The sequence below is a fragment of the Etheostoma cragini genome, chromosome 17 (assembly GCF_013103735.1).
Source record: "Etheostoma cragini isolate CJK2018 chromosome 17, CSU_Ecrag_1.0, whole genome shotgun sequence".
Classification (NCBI taxonomy): Eukaryota; Metazoa; Chordata; class Actinopteri; order Perciformes; family Percidae; genus Etheostoma; species Etheostoma cragini.
Genome location: NC_048423.1, coordinates 13,233,073 through 13,257,888, shown reverse-complemented (window position 1 = coordinate 13,257,888; position 24,816 = coordinate 13,233,073). Strand labels below are relative to the sequence as shown.

Below are 24,816 nucleotides of genomic sequence, written 5' to 3'. Positions count from 1 at the left end.
ACATTATTAGGTAGTGCAGGTGTTGTAGAGTCTGACAGCGGCCGGGATGAATGACCTGCGGTACCTCTCCTTCTTACACCATGGGTTTAACAGTCTGCTGCTGAAGGAGCTGCTCAGGGACCCCACAGTGTCATGTAGGGGGTGAGAGGTGTTGTCCATGATGGATGTCAGCTTGGCTAACATCCTTCTCTCCCCTACTTTCTCTATGGGGTCCAGAGGACAGTCCAGGGAATTAAAACAGTAATTAAAACAGTAATTACTTTACTTTGCTCCTAATCCACTGTTATCACTATCTACATCAATGCGCTAGGCACAAGCAACTGGAGAGCATCTTAGTGGTCACTCAGCAGTTCCACGAGACCCTAGAGCCCCTGAGCGAATGGCTGGCCGCCACAGAGAAACACCTATCAAACTCCGAACCCATTGGCACTGAGACATCTAAGCTGGAAGATCAGATCTCTCAGCATAAGGTAATATCCATCATTTGACCTCATTGCCACATGTTTTGGGATTTGTATGACCCAATCAGCTATGTCCATCTGAATTGAGTTTCATTTATTTTGCTTGTTACTTTTAAGTTGGTGCATTTTATTGTTTCCCATTCTGTTTGTTATTCATTTTGGTTTTTTATATTTTAGTTTTATGTGTGTGTTTGGTGTTTGTGTCATTTTTCCTTGGTTTGTTTCCCATTTCCTTTGGTCAGGCCTTAGAGGAGGAGATAATGAATCACAGTAAAGACCTGTTACAGGCCGTCAGTCTGGGTCACATGCTCAAAACTGTGAGCTCAGTCGACGAAAAGGAGTTTGTGCAGTCCAAACTGGACGCCACCCAGGCCAGTTACATAGAGCTCCAGGAGCGATGCAGGAGAAAAGCTGAGATGCTGCAACAAGCTCTGGCAAACGCCCAGGTGTTTGGAGAGGACGAAGTGGCCCTCATGAACTGGCTCAACGAGGTGCACGTGAGGCTGAGCGAAGTGTCCGTGGAGGACTACAAAATAGATGTTCTTGAAAAGCAGCGTGCAGAACAACGGGTATACACTCCTCCTCAGGCCACACATTATGTTGTCCTTTCATTTCAGTTGCATTATTCACGTTTCAGTTGATTTTAGTGATTTGCGCCCATGTATTGTTTACAGTTTGTTTTTGCTCTCAATGACTTTCTAAGGTTGTTTTCTCCTTTTAGGCACTACAAAGTGATATTGAGTTGAGGAAGAAGAATGTTGACCAAGCCATCTCTAATGGGATGGAGCTTCTGAAGCAATCAACAGGCATGTCTGACGTTATGACTTTCCTATCGTATGTCAAACAGTCAAATCTCAGCAAACAATTCTCTCTCTCTAATACAGATCATAAGGTTTCTGGTCTTATTTTAGCAGATGTTTAACAATAGATAAAGTGTTTTTTTTAGAATTGTAAATGAAAAAATGATTTAAAATCTAACTTTCTGAAAAAACTGGTAGTGTTGTCCCTATCAGCTTATTTTAAGAAATATTTCAACATTTTATGAAGTTATTTGCTGAGAATTACAGAGAAGATATCACCACCAGTTTTCACTTATCCAACATAACCAAAATGTTGAACTATTCTTTTACTTACCATAATTGTGTATGTAATTTGGTTTTAACATGCATTTTTCTTTCCTTGAAATGTGTGGCTTTTGAACAACATTTTGTCATTAAAACATCAGAATTTGTGCAGGATGCTGCTTACATAACTTGCGTCTGCTCTCTGTGTTCAGCTAAGCTAGCGGCATACTGTACTTCCTTACACTAAAGTAGAAATATGAAACTCCTTCAATGTAAAATATGTTACTCTCTATTTATAGGTGATGAGGTGGTTGTTATCCAAGGCAAACTGGACGGAATAAAAACAAAGTACGCTGAGATCAACTCTTTGAGTGACAGCGGTTTAAAAACATTGGAGCGGGTTTGGAGTCTCTCTACTAAGCTGCAGCATACCCATGAAGACCTGAGCTCCTGGCTCGAGAAAGTAGAGGCTGAGGTCAGCGCTTTTGCTTATCAGGAGCCAGTGGGAGAGCAGCTCTTTCAAGCACAAAGCAGGCAGAAGGTAAGAGTTTCTACAATTTAAGTATGAGAACAAAATTAATACCAAATGTGATCTTTAACATAAAACACGTCTAACACTCAGTTAGCCGCTTTACGAAAACACATCTGTACATTCACTATTCTTAAGTTGGTGTTCTGTTTGTCATGTAATCTTGTCCAGGCGTTGTTGAAGGAAAGTAAAGACCAAAAACCTGTGATGGACAAGCTGAATGAGTTAAGCAGCTCTCTCTTGGACCTGATTCCCTGGCACGCTCGTGAGGGTCTGGACAAGCTGGTGACTGAGGATAATGAGCGGTACAGAGCCGTCTCCGACACCGTCAGCCAGCAGGTCGACCAGATCAACGCTGATATACTTAAGTCACAGCAGGTAAACCAGAGAAACTGATTAACATCTTTTTTTTCTTTTGTTTTTTCTTTCAGTTTTTTTTTTAATTTCATTTAATTGTTGTTAAATAAACTAAATTGTTTATTTAGTTGCTCCTACTTTAATTTCCTGCAATGGAAAAAATGTCAGTGATTTCTTTTTTGTCTGTTTCCAGTTCGAACAGGCTGCAGACGCTGAACTCTCCTGGCTGACTGAAGCTGAGAGGAAGTTGCTGTCGATGGGTGAGATCAGGCTGGAGAAGGACCAAACCACAGCCCAGCTCCAAGCACAGAGGGTCAGTGTGTGTGTGTGTGTGTGTGTGTGTGTGTGTGTGTGTGTGTGTGTGTGTGTGTGTGTGTGTGTGTTTGTGTTTGTGTGCGTGCGTGGGTGTGTGTGTGTGTGTGTGTGTGTGTGTGTGTTGACACAGTAAACACAGCAGGTTTGTTTTGAAAGGTCCAGTCAAACTCACTCTACTGGTTTTCCAGGTCTTCTCCATGGACATTATGAGACACAAAGATGCTGTGGACAATATTGTGAAATCAGAAAAGGCCATCATGAACACCAAAAACCCAGAGGAGAAAGAAATCTTAAAGGTGAAAAAACTACATTTATAATTGGAAAGAAGTATTCATTAAGATGATGTACATAAATGAATTGATCTTTTTGGTTTTCAATCAGGCCAGGACCCAGACACTCTTGGATCAGTACGGCACTGTCAGTCAACTGAACTCGGAGCGCTATCTCCAGCTTGAGCGAGCCCAGTCTCTGGCCAGTCAGTTCTGGGAGACCTGTGAGGAGATGTGGCCGTGGCTTCAGGAAATCTTGGGGGCCTTCAGCCAGCTGCCTCCACCCTCCATCGAGTATGAAACACTTAGGCAGCAGCAAGAAGAGCTGAGGGTAAGACATCATCAGAGGCAGATGTTCAGTACAACACTTTTATTTAAGGAATGAAAAATGTAACATGCCATATCCTCTCCAGCAAATGCGCGAGCTGATTGCCGAGCACAAGCCCCACATCGACAAGATGAATAAGACCGGACCTCAGTTACTTGAAATCAGCCCAGTGGAGGGAATACCTATCAGAGAGAAGTACACAGCTACAGACCAACTTTACACAAAGCTCAAGGCTGATGTCAAGCAGAGAGCTGCTACTCTGGACGAGGCCATCTCCAAATCCACCCAGGTGAGGAGCTTTTGTTCCCATTTTTCATATTTAATTTGCTGTCATAGCAGAGTTTAAAGAAATTGCCGCTCACAGTGTTTTCATGTTCCCTGTCCATCCATCTATCAATTTAAAGAAATTCCAATTTTAAATGTTAACAATCTGCCATTAAGCTAAAATGTTCTAATATAAAAAAGCCACTTTGCTATGTTTAAAAATAAATAACTATAATATTGGGTTCAAATAGAGTCCACAAGTAGTTAGGACATTAGATTTTTACATGATGACCATGTTTTACCATCTAAAGCTTTATGAATCATGATCATTTTGTATGAGGGCTGCAACAAATTCATATTTTTAATAATCTTTGAATTCTAATTACTGTCTTTTCTGGATTTTTTCTTTGAAATTTCAGAAACAAACAGTAGTTTTCCAAATAATGTCAGTTTTCTATGACAGAGAATTTGTCTTGTTTAGTACATACAGTAAAAATACTAAAATTAAATAAACAATACAGTCAACAGTCAGAAAATACATATATAATAAATTGTACATCATATACATAAAAGACTATAATAAAAATGAACAATAGGTTTTACAGGACGTTTCTTGTTAAAGTACAGTGCCTTTTTTGTAACACAGGTTAAACATGTTCCAAGCTTTTTTTACTGATATTAATATACAAAGTATAAAAACAAACTAAGGTGTTTCCTCTCCTCGTTCTCTACCAGTTCCATGATAAAATTGACCCGATGCTGGAATCCCTGGAACGGATCGCTGAACGTCTGCGGCAGCCTCCGTCCATCTCAGTGGAGGTCGACAAGATCAGGGAACAGATTACTGAAAATAAATCTGTCTCTGTGGATTTGGAGAAGCTTCAGCCCTCTTATGAGACACTGAGGCAACGAGGCGAGGAGATGATTGCACGATCTGTAGGAGCACACAAAGACATGTCTGCCAAAGGTATGGGACATATTATATCATCTTATCTTTTAATTGAATTGTATTCCCTTTCTTTTTATTTAATTGAATCCAGTTTGAAGGGTTACACCATGATATGGCTGTGGGATCATTATAAGCGCCAATTAGACAAATAACATAACAAAGGTTAACAGTAGGAAAAGTATCAGAGGCTTACTAAACCCAATCAATGGCCAAATCTTTAGTTCTTCCCCTATCATAACATGTGCAAGCATTTCTTAAAATCCTTGGCCGAAAAATCTAAGTTTGAGTTTTGGATCATATGTTTTTGTTCAACGGATTCCAAAAAACCTTCCCGGTGTGGCTTTAATGGGAATGCTATTCTTGTTCTAGGTAGAAAATCAAAGCAAGACCAAGAGACCAAGCAGTTTATATTTAAACGAGAGATATTTTCTCTGTTACACACTGCTGACGAATACTTGTTGATAGTTGTGGTTTTCTGTTTGAATTCCACATTTTATTTTATTAATTGGTTTATTGTAAATTATTTTTTTTCACCCCCTAAGTTGTACAAGACAAACTGGACCAAATGGTGTTCCTGTGGAACGACATCCAGGCCTTACTGGAGGAGCGGGAGGCGAAGCTGCTGGATGTGATGGACCTGGCAGACAAGTTCTGGTGCGACCACTGCGCTCTCATCGTCACCATCAAAGACAGCCAGGACCTGCTGAGAGAGCTGGAGGAGCCCGGAGTCGATCCTTCAGTCGTCAAACAGCAGCAGGAGTTTGTCGAGGTAGACAGATGCCCAAAATGAAATTCTGAAATCAACCAAAGGGTAGTTAAGACTTAAGGAGCCTTTCATTGTTGTAATGACTTTTGTTTCTACAGGGATTTAAGGAGGAGATTGATGGGCTGCAGGAAGAGCTTGATGTGGTTCAAATCCAGGGTGCAGAGCTTATGACTGCCTGCGGGGAACCTGACAAACCTGTGATAAAGAAAAGTATTGATGAGGTAATAGATGACATTTAAAACTATCTTTTCAAAGACACAGTTATTCTATTTTAATTGCTGGTACTCTGGAGATTTCTATATGGCTTGTGGTGATGTACTTGTGTCATTTTTCCAGGTGAATTCAGCATGGGAAAATCTTAATAAGACTTGGAAGGAGAGAGTCGAGAGGCTGGAAGAAGCCATGCAGGCTGCTGTGCAGTTCCAGGATGGCCTGCAGGTACTTTGATCATAGCTTCACTGTTTATTGTAAAGCTCCTGAACCCTACCGCAAATCTTAATGTCACTGATGCAACAGACTTTTTTCCTTAATGGATTTTTGTTTGTCTTTATTCTATAACTTATTCTAAAATAAAATTGTTCATGGAGACATGTACATGCATTTAAAAGTTAAACACAACGTTTAAGTCACTCAAATTAAAACCACAGATTGCAGGGCTTTTTTTACTGCACACTATTGAAGTGATACATGTGATACAACATTTTATGACGGACCTATTCATTTGGAAACAATAAACACCAACCACACTGCTGCACTAAATTTGGCTCAAACTTGAACTAGTAATTAAAGTTCTTCTAAGATCTTTTCATGGTAAGAAAGTAGGAGTCCTCTTCATGGCTTTCATTTTACCAACTTTTGGGATCACACTTCATAAGATGATCATATTTAAGGATTGTTTTTTCATTTTTTTTGTGTTTAATGTGTTTACCTAATATGTCAACTACATAGACCAACCGTGAGATTTAGTGCATAACATGGTACTAGATGCAAAACATGAATCCCTGTGCACTAAGCTGTGTTTTCTCTAAGTAACAATGGTTACCCACCTTGTACGCAGGGTATGTTTGACTGGGTGGATATTCTGGAGAGCAAACTGGATTCAATGTCACCTGTAGGCACAGACCTGGATACTGTCAAGCAGCAGATGCTAGAACTCAAGGTAAAGTGTTGTATTTGCATAACGGACAAATATTCTTATAATTCACTTATGTTCATATTCATTTACTTCTTAAACTCTACTGCAGTGTTACAAAAGCCCCTGGTTTATACCAGCTGTGTTTATGTTCAGTGCTTGATTCATCTAACCTGTCCCAGTTGGTACAAAAGCTCTGTAAATGCAGCTTCATAAAGGCATAGTCAGTAGGTCCAGATGTATTGTCCACAGAGCTTTGTACCTGTGTTGACTGATTGGGTTGTACCACTGTATGTGCTGTATGGATCAGGAGTTCAAAGGAGAGGCGTATCAACTGCAGATCGAGATGGAGCGCCTGAACCACCAAGCGGGCCTCCTGCTGAAAAAGGTGACGGAGGAGGCCGATCGCAACGCCATCCAGGAGCCAATGTCTGAACTCAAGATGCTCTGGGAAAGCCTGGATGAGAAGATTATCAGCCGACAGGTCAGGAAAGGGAAACATGTAGAAGGAAAGCTTCATTCACTCTGTTCAATGTGGCAATATGCTGTTTAAATACAGTATGTAATAACTCTTCATGAATTTAAATAGTTCCTTATGGACTATAAAAAAGACTCATCAATGGATCAAACAGGCTGTGGAATATGATGTGTGCTATGCATGGAAAGTGCTTTCACACGCTGCAGTATCTAATGGTTTAATCTGTCCTTAATCCAGCACAAACTGGAGAGAGGCCTTCTGGCACTGGGCCAGTTCCAGCACGCACTGGACGAGGTTCTGGCCTGGATGAGCCACACCGAGGAGCTGCTTAATGACCAGAGGAAGGCTGGAGGCGACCCCAAAGCTGTCGAAATAGAGCTCGCCAAGCATCATGTACGACAGAAGTTTTCTCCATGCAAATTCAAATATGTTTCACTAGGGAAAAGGAACCTTTAAATTATCATGGGTTTAGAAATAGAACAAGGAGGCAGTAGATTCATCATCCTGAACTGTTGCATATTTACCAATGCAGACTTAGTTTTGTCCTTTCGTGCTTCAGATCCATCCACCCAACATCTTGCCATTTCTGGCTGCTTTAACTCTACAGGTTCTCCAGAATGATGTGTTGGCTCATAAGGCGACAGTTGAGACAGTCAATAAGGCCGGTAATGACCTGGTGGAGTCCAGCGCTGGAGAGGAAGCTTCTGGTCTGCAGAGCAAACTGGAGAACCTGAACCAGCGGTGGAAAGCCATCCTGGAGAAGTCAGGGCAGAGGAAGCAACAGCTAGAGAGCGCTCTGCTTCAGGTACTGTATGAAAAATTATTTTCATTACAATGTAATAGGCTCTCCCAGGGGAATAAGTAAATCATGCCAAAGTCCTGAATTGTTTTGAAGGGGTGATCTACATCTCTGCCCCCCCTCTTCATTCCTTTTCTATTCATAACTTTGACCTTTAGCAGGGTGCTGTGATGTCAGGGGAAATGAGGAACAGAAATATGTCCTGGATTTAGATTTTTATTCAAAACAGTTCCTTTAAAACACATAATCCATCCCAGCCAGAAAATCCTATCAAAGAAAATTTCATTTTAACAGCAATACTTTTTTGTGATTTGTGATCCACGGCTTCATTTTGTCACATCTCAGGCATTTTCATTTATACTGGTGAATACCAAAGATAGACACTTTTGGTTGCTTAATGAATGAATGAATAACTCCGACATCATCCTCCCTGAGCAATAGCTTGCCAACAATGAATGTGTGTGACACCTTTTGTCCTGACTCAGGTTGTATTGTGTTGTAGGCCCAAGGTTTCCATGGTGAGATAGAAGATATGCAGCAATGGCTGAAAGACACGGAACGTCAGCTGTTGGCATCAAAGGCTGTGGGAGGCTTACCAGACACGGCCCGGGAGCAGCTTAACACCCATCTGGTATGTGTTTAACAATATGAAAGGCTATATACAGATGGTAGGCTAGTAAGGAGATGGCAACGTCTTTTCTATGTTTTATCTGAAGTGTGAAAATTAAATGACATTGCAAAATACACTACTTGCCTCCCCCTGCAGAAGAAGACAAAAAAGCCTTTTAAAGCGTTTCAAATTGATTCAGCCATGTCTGACTATAATGAATTTAGGAATGTCTCCCTTTTTTGTTTCCCTTTTCTCTAATGGAGAAACCCGAGACCTTTTCAGAACAGACTCGGCCTGAAGAAGCATTAGTATTGACATTTTATGGAACCAAAAACAGGAATAACTCGTGGGAACAGCCCTCTGAGAGTCGGATTCTTCACCATTTTTAAAGTGACAGAGAGCCACTTCAGACCCTCATATTGTTATCTCAAACTAACGCAGAGCTGAATGCAACACTCCCCTTATGTCATTGTGTCTTGTTGTCTTGTAGGAATTGTGTTCTGCCTTCGAGGTCAAGGAGGAGTTGTACAAGGAGTTGATGAACAAGGGTCACCAGCTGATCGCCATAACACCCGAGGGTCCAGACAGCAACACAGAGCAGGACCTCGCCAACCTGAAGGACAAATGGGAAGCCGTGGAGGGGAAGGTTGTGGAGAGAAAGGTATGCAGTTAATAGTTGTGGTGAGGACAGTAGACTTACACTGCTCTTTGCTTGATGATTCACAACTTCAGCTTTAGGTCCTAGTGAGATATCGCCGACATACACTTGAGCCATGCCGATAATGAATGGTGTGAAAACAGCGTGCTGGCAGTGACACACAGGATGTGGTTACACTGTAGATCCCAGCAGGCGAGTCTGTCTGAGTCAGGCTGGAACAACTGCGGTCTTCTCTCTTATGTTGCCACAGTGAACTTGACAAGTGCATAAAATAAATAAATGAGCTAGGCTAATATTTGAGCCAATAGAGACTCATCAATTATTATGTTGTTTTATCGAAATCTTCTTAATATGTTATTCCTTTGTGACATGTTATTCACTTTTGTTGCAACAATAAATAAACACCATCATTTAACACGTCAAAAAAGATCAATCTTCTCTCCCTCACCATTCTCACTCCAGATATGGAGCTTCTGATTCTGGCTGCTTGAGAGTTTGCTGTACCGCTTTGCTTTTGCTTCCTATTTACTTTGGTCCTATTCCCAGGAATTCAAAGTCTGGTAAATCTTAGAGACGCACAGAGTTGCAGCTGCTGGCCAAACTCTCTTAAGCAATGTGACACTTAAGCAATGTCGAGTGAGTCGGGCACATTTTCCAAGCAGAAAAGAGTTTATTCAAATAATAGAATAAATAGTGACTATTACACTAATGTCTTTATTTAACAAGACTCTCAACATGACCCAAAATATATGAGAGAAACACGGTATTACTCACAACTCTCATCAGGTTTGTAATGTCATTAACACAGCAAATGGATGTTTTCTAGTGATGAAGTCACTGTGCATGTTTCTCTCATTCAATTAAAAGCTCATCATACCATTTCCACTTCCCCACCAGCCTCTCCAGAGATGTTAACTTCCTCTGTTTAAACAGAGGTTATGTTCGGCACAACTGAAGTGTAATTGTTATTTTCCCCCTCTTTATCTAGTGTTATGGCAACCAAGGATTTTTTTTTCGCAGCAATGTACAGGTTATAACAGTACTTTGTTTAGAGAGAAAAGACAACATGATTATTTCCATCACTATGCATGGTGGAGCCTAATGATGTGTTTTGTCTACAGGTGAAGTTAGAAGAAGCCTTGACACTGGCCACAGATTTCCACAACTCTCTGCAGGACTTCATCAACTGGCTCACCCAAGCAGAGCAGACGCTTAATATGGTTTCCCCTGCCTCCCTCATACTGGACACCATCATGTTTCAGATTGATGAGCATAAGGTAATGTTTGTAGAGAAAGGAGGTTTACATGGCATCTGAAGTCAAATAACTTTTGCTAATGACATGATGGGATCGTTTTTAAGCAGTTCTCCGCTTTTATCCAGCTGTTATGATAGTGTGTCATTTCTTTAGCAAAAAAGTATATATATATATATATATATTTGCCATCAAGCCAACATTGACTTAATGACTCCATCTGTTTAATCATTTAGAACCAAGCTCATTAACACACATGAATACCATTACCCCCTCTGTCAATTTAAAAGCCTGTACTCCCTTTTGATATTATAACACCTGACCTAAACCTCCCTCCTCTCTGGGCTATGCAGATGTTTGTGACAGAGGTGAACTCCCACAGGGAACACATCATTGAACTGGACAAGACGGGAACCCATTTGAAGTACTTCAGCCAGAAACAGGATGTGGTCCTGATCAAGAACCTGCTGCTCAGCGTGCAAGGCCGCTGGGAGAAGCTGGTGCAGCGGTCTGTTGAGCGAGGTCGTCTGCTGGATGACGCCAGGAAGAGGGCCAAACAGGTATGGACTAAATGGTCTTTGTTTCTTTAAGGACATTTTTTATTGTCATTGGAAAAGCTCTGGAAATAGTATATCAAGCCTGTTTCTTACTCTGTCTGCAGCTTATTACAGCACATTCATTAGTGTGGGCCTTTTCTGTTCCTTGGGCCTGAAAAGCTAATCATCTGAACATGTAACAGGTCTCGGCCATAAATCATGTGAAATCGTACCTTTTTCAAAATGCTTCATTTGTTTCTTTATCCTTCATTAGTTCCATGAAACTTGGAATAAACTGATGGAGTGGTTGGACGAATCTGAGAAGACTCTGGATTCAGAAGTAGAAATCGCCAATGATCCAGACAAAATCAAGACGCAGCTGGCACAGCACAAGGTGACTGAGCATTATCTTGTCACGCTTTACTAGGGAAAGGAATGAAAGTTAAAATAGACACGCACCTTTGGCAGCAAAGTTTCATTTATTTAACAGAAACAGCATCTGCATCCAAGCCATTTTTTTTTTTTTACACTAATAAGACTGTTTAAGTGCCATGTTCTATGTGTGAAATATGAGTGTTGGAAACAAACGATTCCAATAGCAAAGGCTATTTATGGGAATCACAGGATCTACTGAATGCATTAGTTGTGCATGTACTTTGGACACAAACTACCCAGTCCCCTCTGTTTGTCTCTGCAGTGTTATGTGGGGATATTGTGCTAATCCTATCATAATCCCGGGATGGACCAAATATATCAGATGTGATCTTGCTTTTGGATAATCTCTGTGGAGCAGTGGCTCTTGAGTTTTAACCCGTTTTTTGTTCCCCTCACAGAACACTTTCTCCTTTATTACAAAACACACACACACACACATATTAGGATCCTATCTGACATGCCAACAGTAGCCGGAAAGAAATCTGAGAAGGTTCACTCTAACCCTGTGCATCTAAATCTTAAAACTAAAAACAATTGTTGTCTACTTGTTCATTTTCTAAATACAGTTAAAAAAATAATAATTTTGATGACATTGTTACTCATACACAGGAGTTCCAAAAAGCTGTGGGCAGCAAACACTCCGTGTACGATACCACCACTCGAACAGGCCGGGCCTTGAAAGACAAGACCACCCTTCGGGATGATAATCAGAAGTTGGACGACATGCTGAGTGAACTGAGGGACAAATGGGACACCGTTTGTGGAAAATCAGTAGAAAGGTATGAATACATCTTCCCAAATGTTTAGCTGTATTCAACCCCAACAACTACTAGACAAACGATGTGCAGTAAGATTTTTCCTTCACTGTTAATGATTCGTGCTCTCACGCAGACAAAACAAGCTCGAGGAGGCCCTGTTGTTCTCCGGCCAGTTTACAGACGCTCTCCAGGCTCTCATTGACTGGCTGTACAGAGTGGAACCTCAGCTGGCTGAGGACCAGCCCGTACACGGAGACATAGACCTGGTTCTCAACCTGATAGACAACCACAAGGTAGGAAACAACACCAAACCACATCTAGGTTTTTTTTCCATACCCGAGCATGATTATGAAAAAAAACACAATGACAATTCTTTTCGGTTAATATTGAAATCCAAATTATTTAAGAAGTTTACTTATTGACTATTGGAAACGTGTTGCATTTATTTAACTTAAAAAACAGTTAAACAGTTCATCAACAGTGAGAACACTTTGAACTGTGAACTGTGTGTTACTTGCAAACAGTAATTTGCAAAATAATTGTCTCTCTAGATTACATTGATTTGTACCGAGCCCCGGAGATGACATGGAAAGGGGAAAAAACAAAAAAAGACATTCTCTTGCCTTTGAGATGGACAAAAAATAAAAATAAAATTAAAAAACATGTACTGAGACAGTCACATTTGCAAGATCTTGACTTTTTTTTGCATGATCTTGAGTTTTATTTGCGAGATCTTTGCTTTGACTGGAGGAAGAAGAAAAAAACGATGGAAAAAAACAAAAACAAAAAACATCTTGACTTTCCAACTTGAGATCTCGAGTTTAGTGTTTGTCCCAATTAGGCTACATTTTTTTCTTCTTCTTTTTTATCCTCCATGAAAGTCAAGATCTCGGGTTTAGTGTTTGTCCCCAGTACCTGTTTTTTTTTTCTTTGTTTTTTCCCCCCTCCATGTCCGACTCCCTCCATGATCGCTAGGAGCCAAAATCAAAACTGCGGTTCAAGTTCGATTAATTGCACAACCCTAACCACATCACAGCATGCTGTTTTGACCAGCTGGCTGAACGTCATTAAGAGTCTTCAGTTTCAGTATCGAAATCCAACTTCAAAAGCATAAAGGTTTTCACTTCTGTACCAACACCACCCTGTCCTTTCATCACTGATTGTTTCTCACCATAAAAGACAACAAAGGACACTTAAACCACGCCAGGGTTGGACTTTAAATTCAAACAACAAAGGGCTAGCATTGCAGTACCTTTTCATTGAGAGTCCCTGTTCTGTAAGGTTTTCTGTCTAGCAAAGATGCCTGGAAAACTGAAGTTATGTTTGGACACTCCCAATCTTCTTATTAATAATAATAGTAGTCGTTCTTTTTTTGTTGAACCAGCAGCTGTGACTCTGTTGAAGTGTAATATTGTAATCAAAGTACAATTTCCCACTGAACTTTTTCATTGAAATTATAATTGAATTGAGTTACGCATATCTTAAAGTAGTTGGTAAACTGGATGTGGGTTCATGTTTCTTGACTGTGTCCTTCTCTGATTGGTTGCTGCAGGTTTTCCAAAAGGAGTTAGGAAAGAGGACAGTGAGCGTCCAGGCCCTCAAACGTTCAGCCAAGGAGCTGATTGAGAGCAGTCACGATGACTCGTCCTGGGTCAAAGTTCAGATGCAGGAGCTGGGAACTCGCTGGGAGACGGTGTGCAACCTGTCAGTGTCTAAACAGGCCCGTCTGGAGCAGGCTCTGTGTCAGGTTGGTACTGTGGAGCCCTTACTGTTCTATCGTTGTACAGCAGGTAAACTGACTCTATGGGCTTGACTGATCTGTGTCCTCTGGCTGCAGGCTGAGGAGTTTCACTCGACTGTTCATATCCTGCTGGAGTGGCTGGCTGAGGCAGAGCAGAGTTTGCGTTTCCATGGCAGCCTGCCTGATGATGAGGAGGCTCTGCAGACGCTCATCGGACAACACAAGGCAAGCAATGCAAATATTTTTATAGTTTAATCTGAAGCAAAACTTTAGGTTTATATTAAAATGTTAATGTTGTAATTGTTTTAATGAATAAATGTAACATGCTGGCGCAAAATAGTATTAAAATAGCTCTTCCTTGCTTGGATTTTAAAACAACTTCATAAGCAATGCTTCCCTTTAATGTTTTCTGAAGAGAATCCACTTGTAAATCTTCTTGTTCCCATATACTGTTTTTAAGGAGTTCATGAAGAAACTGGAGGAAAAGCGAGTGGCTCTAAATAAAGCAACCAGCCTCGGGGAAGCTATTCTGGTCATCTGCCATCCAGACTCTATCACCACCATCAAACACTGGAACACCATCATTAAAGCCCGGCTCGAAGAGGTGAGTTCACAGCTGCATGCATGCCTTTCATACCCATAGATATAATGGAGCACAATTACACAATCTGGATGCTTCAAGCAACAATAGACGTCCTCCAGATTTTCGCAAACGTCACTAAATGTACATTTTGTGGTGGCACGCGTGTTCCTCATCAAACAAAAGGAATTTCTCTGTCTCTATTTAATATGAGTAATGTTACTGTTACAGGTGCAGGCATGGGCGAGGCAGCACCAGCAGCGGCTGGCCACGGCCCTCACTGAGTTGTTAGCCACTCAGGAGCTCCTGGAGAATCTGCTGACCTGGCTACAGTGGGCTGAGACCAACCTCAACGATAAGGACAAAGAGCAGCTGCCGCAGGAGATCGAGGAGGTCAAAAGCCTCATAGCAGAACACCAGGTAAAGTGAAGCTGCAGATAAAAAATAACTCAAGCATATTTATTCCAGTAATTTAAACAGATTTTCCACACGACCATAGTTGACTGCAAGTGTACATGAATGAATCAAACACTTTTTCCTGCAGGCGTTCATGGAGGAAATGACCAGGAAGCAACCAGATGTTGACAAAATCACTAAGACACACAAAAGGAAGCCTGCCGTGGAGCCCCCAGTCCAGTCTCACATCCCTGTGCTCGACAAAGCAAGAAATGGAAGTATGTATCCCACAAATACCCCCACAAAGAGCGTGACCTGAGCCATCTGGCCCAGTGTTTAGTCACTGCAGAGAGGTGCGACATCCTCATCATGTCCATTTTAGCACCTGGAATGATGTCATTGCTAAAGTATTCCTCCTGTTTCCATTGTGGGAGCACAGTCACTATGAGGGTTTTCGTCTTTCACTTGCAGGAAAACGTTCTCCTACACAAACAATGTATGCGTCAGCAACACAACCTCCCATTGAAACCAAGAACCCTCGGGTTAACCTGCTGGTCACTAAGTGGCAGCATGTGTGGCTGCTGGCTTTGGACAGAAGGAGGAAACTCAATGACGCCTTGGACAGACTGGATGAGGTAACCAAGCTCAGGTTTTACACAGACCTGCTCTCAGTGTGATTGCAAGCAGTTTTGTTTCTGCAAAATTGTGCTCATATCACCCTTTGTTGCTTCTGTGCAGTTGAAGGAATTTGCCAACTTTGACTTTGATGTGTGGCGGAAGCGCTACATGCGCTGGATGAACCATAAAAAGTCCCGTGTAATGGACTTCTTCCGCCGCATTGACAAAGATCAAGATGGCAAGGTGACCCGACAGGAGTTCATCGAGGGCATCCTCTCCTCTAGTAAGTGTCCAACTTACAAACTCACAACTGAATAGTATTTATACCAGCAAGCCAAATGCTCATTTTGTACCACTTTAATGGCTCTTCTATAGAATTCCCCACCAGTCGTCTGGAGATGAGTGCTGTGGCGGACATATTTGACAGAGACGGGGACGGATACATTGACTACTATGAGTTTGTGGCAGCTCTTCATCCAAACAAGGATGCTTACAAACCGCTAACAGACGCTGACAAAATTGAAGATGAGGTGACACGAACTCTCATGCCCAAAATTTCTAAATGTGAATCTAGAGATATGTTGAGGGACTTATGGTTCAATGAAATGTTCTCTGATTGTAGGTGACAAGACAAGTAGCAAAATGCAAATGTACAAAACGATTCCAAGTGGAGCAAATTGGTGCCAACAAATACCGGGTAAGCAGATTTTAACTAAACATTTTACTGAGAGCAAATGTTCCAACAAATACAAGCAATTATTGTTAAATGATTAAAATACCAGTTGCTTGGTTTCACCGGACGGTAAGTGCTGCATAAAAAGGCCAATTCAAGATGAAAACTCTAACCTTTATATATGTTTATGTTCCTTACATCACCAGTTCTACCTTGGAAACCAGGTACATATGAAAGTCTTCTTCTGATTTATTTCCTCTCTGTTCTGTGCCTTATCAAGTCTTTTGTCCTTTTTCATTGACCATGTTTGTTTTCTAATTAACACTCTCTGTCCAGATTCCTGGCTGGTGTTTACAGACTGAAACTCAGAAGTAGAAATAAACATCTATGGCCATAATTTAATCCAAACTGGCCTAAATTTTGTGTTTTCAGTCTAACATAATACTTTTATTTGAAATAACTAATGAAAGAAGCATTAAAGGCCCTATGTTTTATGTTTTACGTGATTAGAACATTTTTCAGATTATTCTGATGACATAAGTTTTTGTTTTGTTGAAAGATAAGACAAACCAGGTAAAAATTAGGGTAGTAAATATTTATATATCTACTTTTGAGTTTCAGAAAATACAATATTATGAGCCAATACCATTTCAGGCCATATTACTTTATTAGTCCACAGGCATTAATTCATCTGCTGGGCAGTTTGGAAAATAATGCTTTCTGTGTGCTTGCCTTTGGCGCTTCAGCATCATGGGATTGATTTACCTCAACATGGCTGACATAATTTTGTGCAACTGACACTGCTTATTAATATATTTTCATAGTTGGGCAACCTTGATGATTACAATGAATGCTTTGCTTTTCATTTTACCTCCTGAGTTAATATGTTTTGACAAATTGCATGTTTCAAGTTAGGATTACTGCTATGTGATCATGTGCCACATGCTTCCTAGATTGTTTGGATTAAGATGAATATTTGCGGGGTGTTAGTAAGCGGGGATATGGCGGGCCATTAGTGTTGGTATGTAAACTAGTTTGTCATGATGTGTCGCACAACAATGAATTGAAATAATTCTTTTGACAGTTTGGTCTGGTTCACTGCTTACATGACTCCTTAATCGGCGATGAGACAATAGCAAACAGGGAAAATCAAAATCTAACCCCCCACCTACACGTTGCAGTTTTGGAAAGCTGTATTCTGGTAAATAGTTATTCTTAAGATGTTTCTTGTGCCGTTTTTTCCTCCAGATCATCATCACATTTAATGTATTTGATCACTTAAATCACCAGTGGCATTTAATCATTCTGATAATCATTTAAGTGGAAGATAGTTTACCAGTTGAAGAGACTTCATGAGATGATAGGCACTTAGCCGAGGGTCCTCATTGTTTGCTCATGTCTGCGTATCACACTGTGGTGGATTAGACCGAAATGATTTGAACCATTCCTCATGTCCTAGCTGCATTGGGTCTGCATCAGTGTCAATGCATCCTGAGCTTTTGAGTTGTAGCTGTAGAAAGTTCAACAAAGTGCAGGAGATTGCTGTTTATCCGCTTGATCATGATGTGGAGTGATTTTTGACAGAAAGCATGCGGCTGTGATTGTCCTGTGTGAATTATGTCTTTGTGCTAATGCTCGCGGTTATGTCCAACTGGCAGACTTCTGTCTATCACCTCATAAAGCCTGCACCATCACATCCATAATAACTGCTCAGTGTTCTCATGTTTGTTATGTGTGGTTGTATGATGAAGGCTCAGTATTTTACACTAGTGCCTCCTGGTGGTAAAATAATGTGCCTTCAGTTAATGTGTTTTTTCACAGGCTCCACATGCAGTAATGGCAGCAAAAGGAAGCCGCTGTTGGACTCTAGTCGAACATTATAACTAGAAACCATACGTTAACTAAAATTATTCAAATTTGATAAATAAGTAAAAAGTCCACTGCTGTATCAGTTAAGTGTGTAAAGCTGTAAAGTTTGTGGAACTGCTATATTTACAGGAATTATAATACAGGAGCTCAAATTCAATTTGCTGTGAACTGTAGTAGAAATCAATGTAGAGCCTGACTGATTGAGCCAGTTATTTTGGCTGATTTGGCTATTTTGGATTGAAAAATTATTATATGAAACTGAAATGTCAGCTAATTTTTGTAAAAATATGTAAAATTGTTTCCAAGTAACCAGAAGTAATTTCTTCTGCCTTTTTGTGTTTGTTATAACCCAAAATGATATACACATATACCAATATACAATATCTGCAATAAGCCTGTATTAGTTAATAATACTCAACAATGAATGAGTCAGGCTCAACATCAAATTTTTATGCGTGTGAGGAGGTGTTAGGTAACGGAACAAAACAGTTCTTTAAGCATGAACTCATTCAGAATGAATGGACTCCTATAGTAATTTAGGAACAGTACATTTGGATCACATACACCAGCATACACTACCAGAGGAAACCAGCTGGATTGGCCTTTGTGTAATTTGTCTTTGAGAATGAAAAATGAAAATTTACTTTTTTATGTGATAGTCCTGTTTGTGTAAATGTGTGCATCATGGAAATCAGTGCTGAAGTGGAAGAAAGCAGCATTGGTGGCTGTTTGATTTTTGCATGGAACATTTTGATAGTTGTTGTCTAAATCCACACAAAGAAATGAAATGGCATAAATGTGATTATCCGAGCCAGTCTGGTTTCCTGTGTTGCACAGCTTCACCTGCAGTGAGAGAGTGTTTATACAGAGGTCAGTGTTTTCACACGTCCCCTCTCTGTTTAACTTCCGTAGTTTGGAGACTCTCAGCAGCTTCGTCTAGTACGTATTTTACGCAGCACTGTGATGGTGCGGGTGGGCGGAGGTTGGATGGCTCTGGATGAGTTCCTGGTGAAGAACGACCCGTGTCGAGGTGAGTTCAAAAGTTCACCACAAGAAGTCAAAAAGCATGGCTCATTGATTAAATGCTGGAATGTGTACACATCCAATTCTGTTTAGAATTGTGAGAAAGTTACAGTTTGGGTTAAAATCTTTAGGATGGCTAACATTGCTGAGGTCTCACATTGTCCAATTTATGCTTTACAAAAAACATTATATTGCTGTGCACTACAGCTTTATCAATCATTACTGTTAATTATGATTATTATTTTAAAGAGCCATTACAGCCACAATGTCTGGTAAATGATAATGTCTAGTTACTATTTAACGTGAGCTGATTTGAAATCATTACAAACTGATAAGGGTGAGGATTAAATAAATATACCATACCTTATTTAGGATTAAAGTCAGCTAATCCATTTCTTATTTAGAAACTGCTAGTGATATTCCTTTCACCAAATGACCTGTCAATCATTATTAGTGTTTCATTTGTTGATATAATAATTCAGAATAACTGACTGTTAAGGAATTAGTATTTTCTCGGGTTCCAGATCCATCCAAGGCTTTGGAGAGCTTAAAGGTCCCATGACATGGTACTTTTTGGATGCTTTTATATAGACCTTAGTGGTCCCCTAATACCATATCTGAAGTCTCTTTCCCAAAATTCAGCTTTGGTGCAGAATTACAGCCATTAGAGCCTGTCCCACCATGAGCTTTCCTTACTATGTGCCATTTCTGAGTCTGTAGCTTTTGAGGAGGAGAAAGGTGGGGGGGGGGGGGGAAGGTGGAGGCAGTGGGTGTGGCCTTGATCAACTGCCACTTTGCTTGTTTGATTTCATAGGTGGGCCAAATTTTGGGCAGACAAAGCAGAGTAAGGGGAGGTAAACTTGCACTTTATGACCTCATAAGGTGCAAGGCTGGCTGGGGGAATGCAGATTCATGTTAAAAAAAACTCATAAAATGAAATTGTAATGCTATGGGACCTTTAAGAGTCTAATCTATGGTTTGAATATAAGTGAAAGTCTTTTCTGTTCATACCTATTTATATTATATACTTTGGTATCAAGTTAGTAGTTATTTACTTTCTTCTCTCCTCTGTTGACTGAGCTCTAAAAAAAGTAAATGCAGGCAAAACTGAGTGAAATAACAAAGAAAGACTCAAATTATCTCTTAGAAATTGGATTTTTATTTGCTAACTGATTTGTTAGATGTTGCCAGGAATGAACATTGAAAGTACAAACAGTTATTTTTAGCTACAAGTTACAAGGCCAGGTCGCAATTCAATTTCTGATCACCGCCTAAGAGATGAATGTTACTATGAACCAGTCCTCTCTGTGCCCATGTCACGTGCAAAATCTTTCTGTAATCTGCTTGTTTCTGATATGTTCTGCATTAATGATAAATCTCTGTATTTCCTGCTGAACCTTCCTCCTGCTGAACATGATATCATTTCTTCTAGTTCATCACCATGGGAGCAAAATGTTGCGCTCGGAATCAAACTCTTCAATTACTCAGTCTCCTATAGGTTGGCAAATCTCAAACTATCTCACCTTGCTCCATGAAACCACCAGTGGTATGTGTGTCTGCACATCCGAGTGTGTGCTGCTTGTGTTGGTCTCGGTGTGTTGGTCTACCATAGCTGTGTGTGAGTGCTCATCGTGAATGGCATTCTCATAAACTCCACTCACTATCAACTGTCATTCAACTCCGGTTGGTTTTCATGCATGCAGTTGTTTTATGTGCTGTCACTTTATCTAAAGGCACCATTTTTGGGACTTGTGACACCAGATGAGCTCTTTTGACTCTCAGCATGTAAGCGAGCGGTTCTCAGCCGTGCTTCTTTTACCGTTCTCAGGTTTGCTTGACAATCAAACAAACAAAAACCCTATGAGAGGTTCAAGAGATGCTTAGCTGAATACAGTATATTACCTGTAAATATATAACTGAACTAACATTGTCATTGGGGAGAATGTTTAAGATGTCTCGACATAACAAAATGGAAACAGGATTCACCTCACTGTTTACTTTGTTTACAGTGTGGCTTAGTGGCCGGTTTGTTTTTCACACAATTGGTGCAAGGTCTGTTTGGTTTATTGTGTGTAGTTTATGATTTCTTGGTTTTGTCATTTTTCTCATTTGGGCTGTTTTGGCGTGGGAGTGTTTGGGCACACTTTGGTTTGTTTGAATCCTTTCACAATTTGTTTACTGATCCAAGCAAACAATGAAGTGCTGCTGGTTGAGAAAGAAAACGTTTAATTCACAGTAGGGATGAGAAGTCAAACAGCATGAGTCTTGGGTTTTCATTCTTTACTCAGTATTCAAATCCCAACTTTTTTGAAATTCATTTGAAATATTCTGCTTTATGTAAAATCCCATTGTGATAACACTGTTATATATATTTCCCTTATCATTTCCCAGTCATATTAGTTATTGATATTTTTCCTGGAAACAACTATGTGATGTGGTGCAAAAACAATGACAGTGTTACATTTTTACATTTTGATAATAATTTTTTAGTGTAGCATACAAAAACTATTAGTTTCCAAAATGGAATTTTGTGAAATTTCTCCACAGCAAAGCAAACAATTCAACATGTATGAAGAATAAAGTGTCTAATCTTAATAATAATTGATATTTCCTTGGATGTAAATGGAGGAGTTCTTTTGAGGAAATGTCTAGTTTACCTAAATTTAGTACCAAACTCCATAGTTATTTCTAGGAAAGTAGGGATTTAAAGTGGTAAATAAAGTGTTAACTCACTAATCCCAGTTGTATTTATGAAATATGGCTCATTTGGAGTGTTGTTTCTTAGCTAAAGGCAGGACCAACATAGAGCTGCGAGAGAAGTTCATCCTCCCCGAGGGAACCACTCAGGTGATGGCGAGCTTCCGCTACAGAGGTCGGAGATCTCGGCCGTCATCTCGAGGAGCTTCTCCCAACAGATCCACCTCCAGTCAGAGCTGTGCGATCCCATCAAACACAGTAGTGACCAGTACACCCAAGGTGAGAGGCTCCAGTCTGCTGGGAGAGCCAGTTCTGGTTGTCTGTCACTGTCGATTGATCACTCCCCACCATGATTTTCCTCTCATTTATCTGCCTTCATTTATTCAGTCTACATTATTTGATCACATTCTTGCTTAATTTTTGTGTTTCTTCCATCTAGTGTTTCTAGGAGTTTTTGCTTTGTGAATCCATGTCTGTTTTGTTTTTTCAATTTGCCATTGTTCTCCAGACTCCCCAACACATAACCCGCAATTATGATAAGCCCTGGCTCACAAACAGCAAACCCTCCACTCCTCTTAAATCATCAGACTCCTTTGGGAGCCAAGGGTCGTCCTCAGAGGTATAGTCGTATAGTATAATCGTATGTGGGATGCTTCAGATTTATGACCCAACTGAAATCCACTGCATGATTATCAAAGCCGTGACAAATATACATACATGTATTTTATATGTTACCAATAAGCCTCAATAGAGCTCCTAGTTGGTGTATTTGTCAGTGGTATATATTTCTGATTTAGCTGATTTCCAGTTTAATTCTGCAGACTTTAGTTGGGTCTATAAACTCTAACTTCTTTGGCTACTAATGGGCTATATTTCATTCTTGCTTGACAAACATATCTGTCTCTTTAATGCCACTATACTATGAACTACTTTATATATGTAATGTATATGCATGTGTTTAATGGCTTTCTAACAACAGGTGTAACATGTAATCCAAATACTAACTGCTTCCAAAATACATTCCCAAGTTCTTTCAAACTAACTCAACAAGGATTGTAGTTCTTTCTGGTAAAACTTGTTGTTGTTCAGGTAATATGGACTGCTTTCTAAAACCTTATCATTGTACTGTGCAGTTAACTCCCATTGATTACTAAGTAAAAGTAATTCAAGTTCTTTCTTTTGCAGAGTACACCAGTTCAAGGCAGCAAATTACGTCTTCCTGGGTACTTGTCAGGCAAAGGTTTTCAGTCTACTGAGGAAGGAACCTTGATCAGCGCTGCTGTACTGAAAGCTCGAACACAGACAATAGGGGGTGAGTAGAGAGCAACTCCAATGTCTCTTTTCATCATATTTTAAAGATAATGTTTTTGTCTGTTGTTTGGGGACAACTCGCAGCTCCTTAGAAGGGTGTGAATTAAAAGAATGAAAACAATGTGGCCACTGATGAAGAACAAACCATTTTTATGTTATATAATAAATAAAACATGTTGAGATTGCCAAAACCTTTTCAGGTGTCTAAGGAGTGATTTCTAGTCTGTAGCCTGCTGTAGAAAATGATAGGTCAAGCATCTGAGATGTCACCTACAGGCAACTGAAGGTGTTCCAAAAATTGCAAAACAGTATTGGATAAAAGACTATAGATTCAATGATAGTGACTGCAAATCAATGTCTTACTCTACCCAGAAGGCAACACATTAGCCTCAGACAGCTAGCATTTGTTTTGATAGCTAGCTTGTTAGCAATAAAAGATAAAAGATGTTAATCTGTACCTGTACTTAGAGTTGTCCAGTTTTGATTCGATCACTCAGATCTTATTTTAATACCAGGTCAAATGGGGCTAGCAGTTAAACTGCTACTGTGAAAGTAGCAGTTGCTACTAGCAACAGAATGTTCACATTGACACCGACTCTACTGTTTAGTTCATTCATCATTGTTCTTGATTTCACTTTATATTTTAGAGCCGAGAAAGAATTCCAGCCGACCTGGAAGTAAAGCTGGAAGCCGAGGGAGCAGTCGCAGAGGAAGTGACGCCTCTGACTTTGACATCTCAGACATCCAGTCTGTGTGCTCAGACGCATCTGAGACAGTCGGTGACTCAAGCCGAGCGACGCCGCGCTCTGCATCCCGTCAACACGGAGGAAAACCCTCCAAGATCCCCACTCCTCAGAGAAGAACCACTGCTACTAGCAAACTGGCCAAGGGATCCAAGCGATAGTCAGTGGCCTTGAAAACAGACAACCCAGGAGCTAGTTGCACCCTAAACATTTAACGGACACTGGAGATATCTAACTTAAAAGACTGTGTTGAGTGTTATTTAAATTGATGCGAAGATGTAAAATATTCTGTTGAAAGGAAATATGGTTTAATATTATGTGAGAATGGAATGTTAATGGCCTTGTGTATTTGTTTTTAATGTATTTTATTTTTTGTGAATCATGTCAAATTGTTTTTATCGTATTTTATTTTATTGATGCAACAACCTGTAGAGGTTTGACGAACACTAGAAAACCTGGGAACGACTACATTGTAAGGTTAGCTTACATTTATAAACACACTAATGAAGGGCAACACGTGGGATAGCGCTCTGATAGCGCTTACTGAATGTACTGTAATTTGTTGGCTGATGTTTGGAGTAGATGGTGCATTATGGCACCATTTAAGACACTGCAATTATCTATTTAAGTGCTATGGTATACTGCCAACATGCATTTAAAGGGCAATGCAATATACTACAATAAACCCCAGTAAGCACTGCAGAAACCTTTGAAAAACACTATTTAAGGCTAGTAGCAAAAAACTTGTAATCATGAAGCTTTTAAGTCCTGTTTGTATGTGCAGTCCCTCTTTTGTTTGACCATGTCAAAGCAGTGTGTGCGTTGACCTTAAAGAGGTGCCTCTCCACGTAGACATTCTCTTATGCATCCATGTCAATGTATGGTTAATTTCGGTAGAGCTGAAATTGTCACTGTAACAATACTTTGTAATAAACCTGCTTGCAGAAAGCCCCCCCACAACTGGTATGGACCCCAGAATCCTCTCTGCTTTGCTGTTTGTAGCTCATTTTATTCGCTGTGCTAGCAGCTTTTCTGTCCGTTGTTGTCGGTCCATCACTTTGCTGCAGACTGAAATATCTTAACAACTGTTGGATGGATTGCATGTAAATTTTGTACAGACATTCATGGCTCCCAAAGATCCCCCGATGTTTCCTCTAGCGCCTACACTAGGTTGACATTTTGGGTTTTTAGTAAAAAGTATCCC

At 40.2% G+C, this 24,816-nt stretch overlaps 1 protein-coding gene across 20 annotated transcripts in view; it reads left to right on the top strand.

The window, feature by feature from the left end:
- The window catches only part of dst (dystonin), a 107,433-nt gene extending 82,857 nt beyond the window's left edge, over positions 1–24,576 (top strand). For 10 of the 20 annotated variants that reach the window (XM_034898743.1, XM_034898745.1, XM_034898744.1 and 7 more), the window contains 41 exons: positions 311–470; positions 704–1,030; positions 1,183–1,267; positions 1,825–2,066; positions 2,226–2,432; positions 2,605–2,724; positions 2,915–3,022; positions 3,108–3,326; positions 3,409–3,612; positions 4,323–4,554; positions 5,079–5,305; positions 5,401–5,523; positions 5,639–5,740; positions 6,360–6,461; positions 6,745–6,918; positions 7,150–7,305; positions 7,520–7,717; positions 8,214–8,342; positions 8,812–8,982; positions 10,101–10,256; positions 10,586–10,792; positions 11,043–11,162; positions 11,813–11,982; positions 12,095–12,254; positions 13,514–13,708; positions 13,799–13,927; positions 14,163–14,306; positions 14,514–14,702; positions 14,827–14,956; positions 15,150–15,313; positions 15,417–15,579; positions 15,672–15,826; positions 15,919–15,993; positions 16,176–16,193; positions 17,054–17,170; positions 18,751–18,868; positions 20,294–20,407; positions 21,647–21,837; positions 22,067–22,177; positions 22,744–22,870; positions 23,517–24,576. In XM_034898743.1, coding sequence (XP_034754634.1) covers positions 311–470; positions 704–1,030; positions 1,183–1,267; positions 1,825–2,066; positions 2,226–2,432; positions 2,605–2,724; positions 2,915–3,022; positions 3,108–3,326; positions 3,409–3,612; positions 4,323–4,554; positions 5,079–5,305; positions 5,401–5,523; positions 5,639–5,740; positions 6,360–6,461; positions 6,745–6,918; positions 7,150–7,305; positions 7,520–7,717; positions 8,214–8,342; positions 8,812–8,982; positions 10,101–10,256; positions 10,586–10,792; positions 11,043–11,162; positions 11,813–11,982; positions 12,095–12,254; positions 13,514–13,708; positions 13,799–13,927; positions 14,163–14,306; positions 14,514–14,702; positions 14,827–14,956; positions 15,150–15,313; positions 15,417–15,579; positions 15,672–15,826; positions 15,919–15,993; positions 16,176–16,193; positions 17,054–17,170; positions 18,751–18,868; positions 20,294–20,407; positions 21,647–21,837; positions 22,067–22,177; positions 22,744–22,870; positions 23,517–23,773 — 6,496 coding nt within the window. In that variant the 3' untranslated portion in view covers positions 23,774–24,576. The remainder of the gene's footprint in view (positions 1–310; positions 471–703; positions 1,031–1,182; positions 1,268–1,824; positions 2,067–2,225; positions 2,433–2,604; positions 2,725–2,914; positions 3,023–3,107; positions 3,327–3,408; positions 3,613–4,322; positions 4,555–5,078; positions 5,306–5,400; positions 5,524–5,638; positions 5,741–6,359; positions 6,462–6,744; positions 6,919–7,149; positions 7,306–7,519; positions 7,718–8,213; positions 8,343–8,811; positions 8,983–10,100; positions 10,257–10,585; positions 10,793–11,042; positions 11,163–11,812; positions 11,983–12,094; positions 12,255–13,513; positions 13,709–13,798; positions 13,928–14,162; positions 14,307–14,513; positions 14,703–14,826; positions 14,957–15,149; positions 15,314–15,416; positions 15,580–15,671; positions 15,827–15,918; positions 15,994–16,175; positions 16,194–17,053; positions 17,171–18,750; positions 18,869–20,293; positions 20,408–21,646; positions 21,838–22,066; positions 22,178–22,743; positions 22,871–23,516) is intronic. The other 10 variants (XM_034898742.1, XM_034898746.1, XM_034898755.1 and 7 more) reach the window with 10 other exon arrangements.
- The last annotated feature ends 240 nt before the right edge of the window (positions 24,577–24,816 follow it).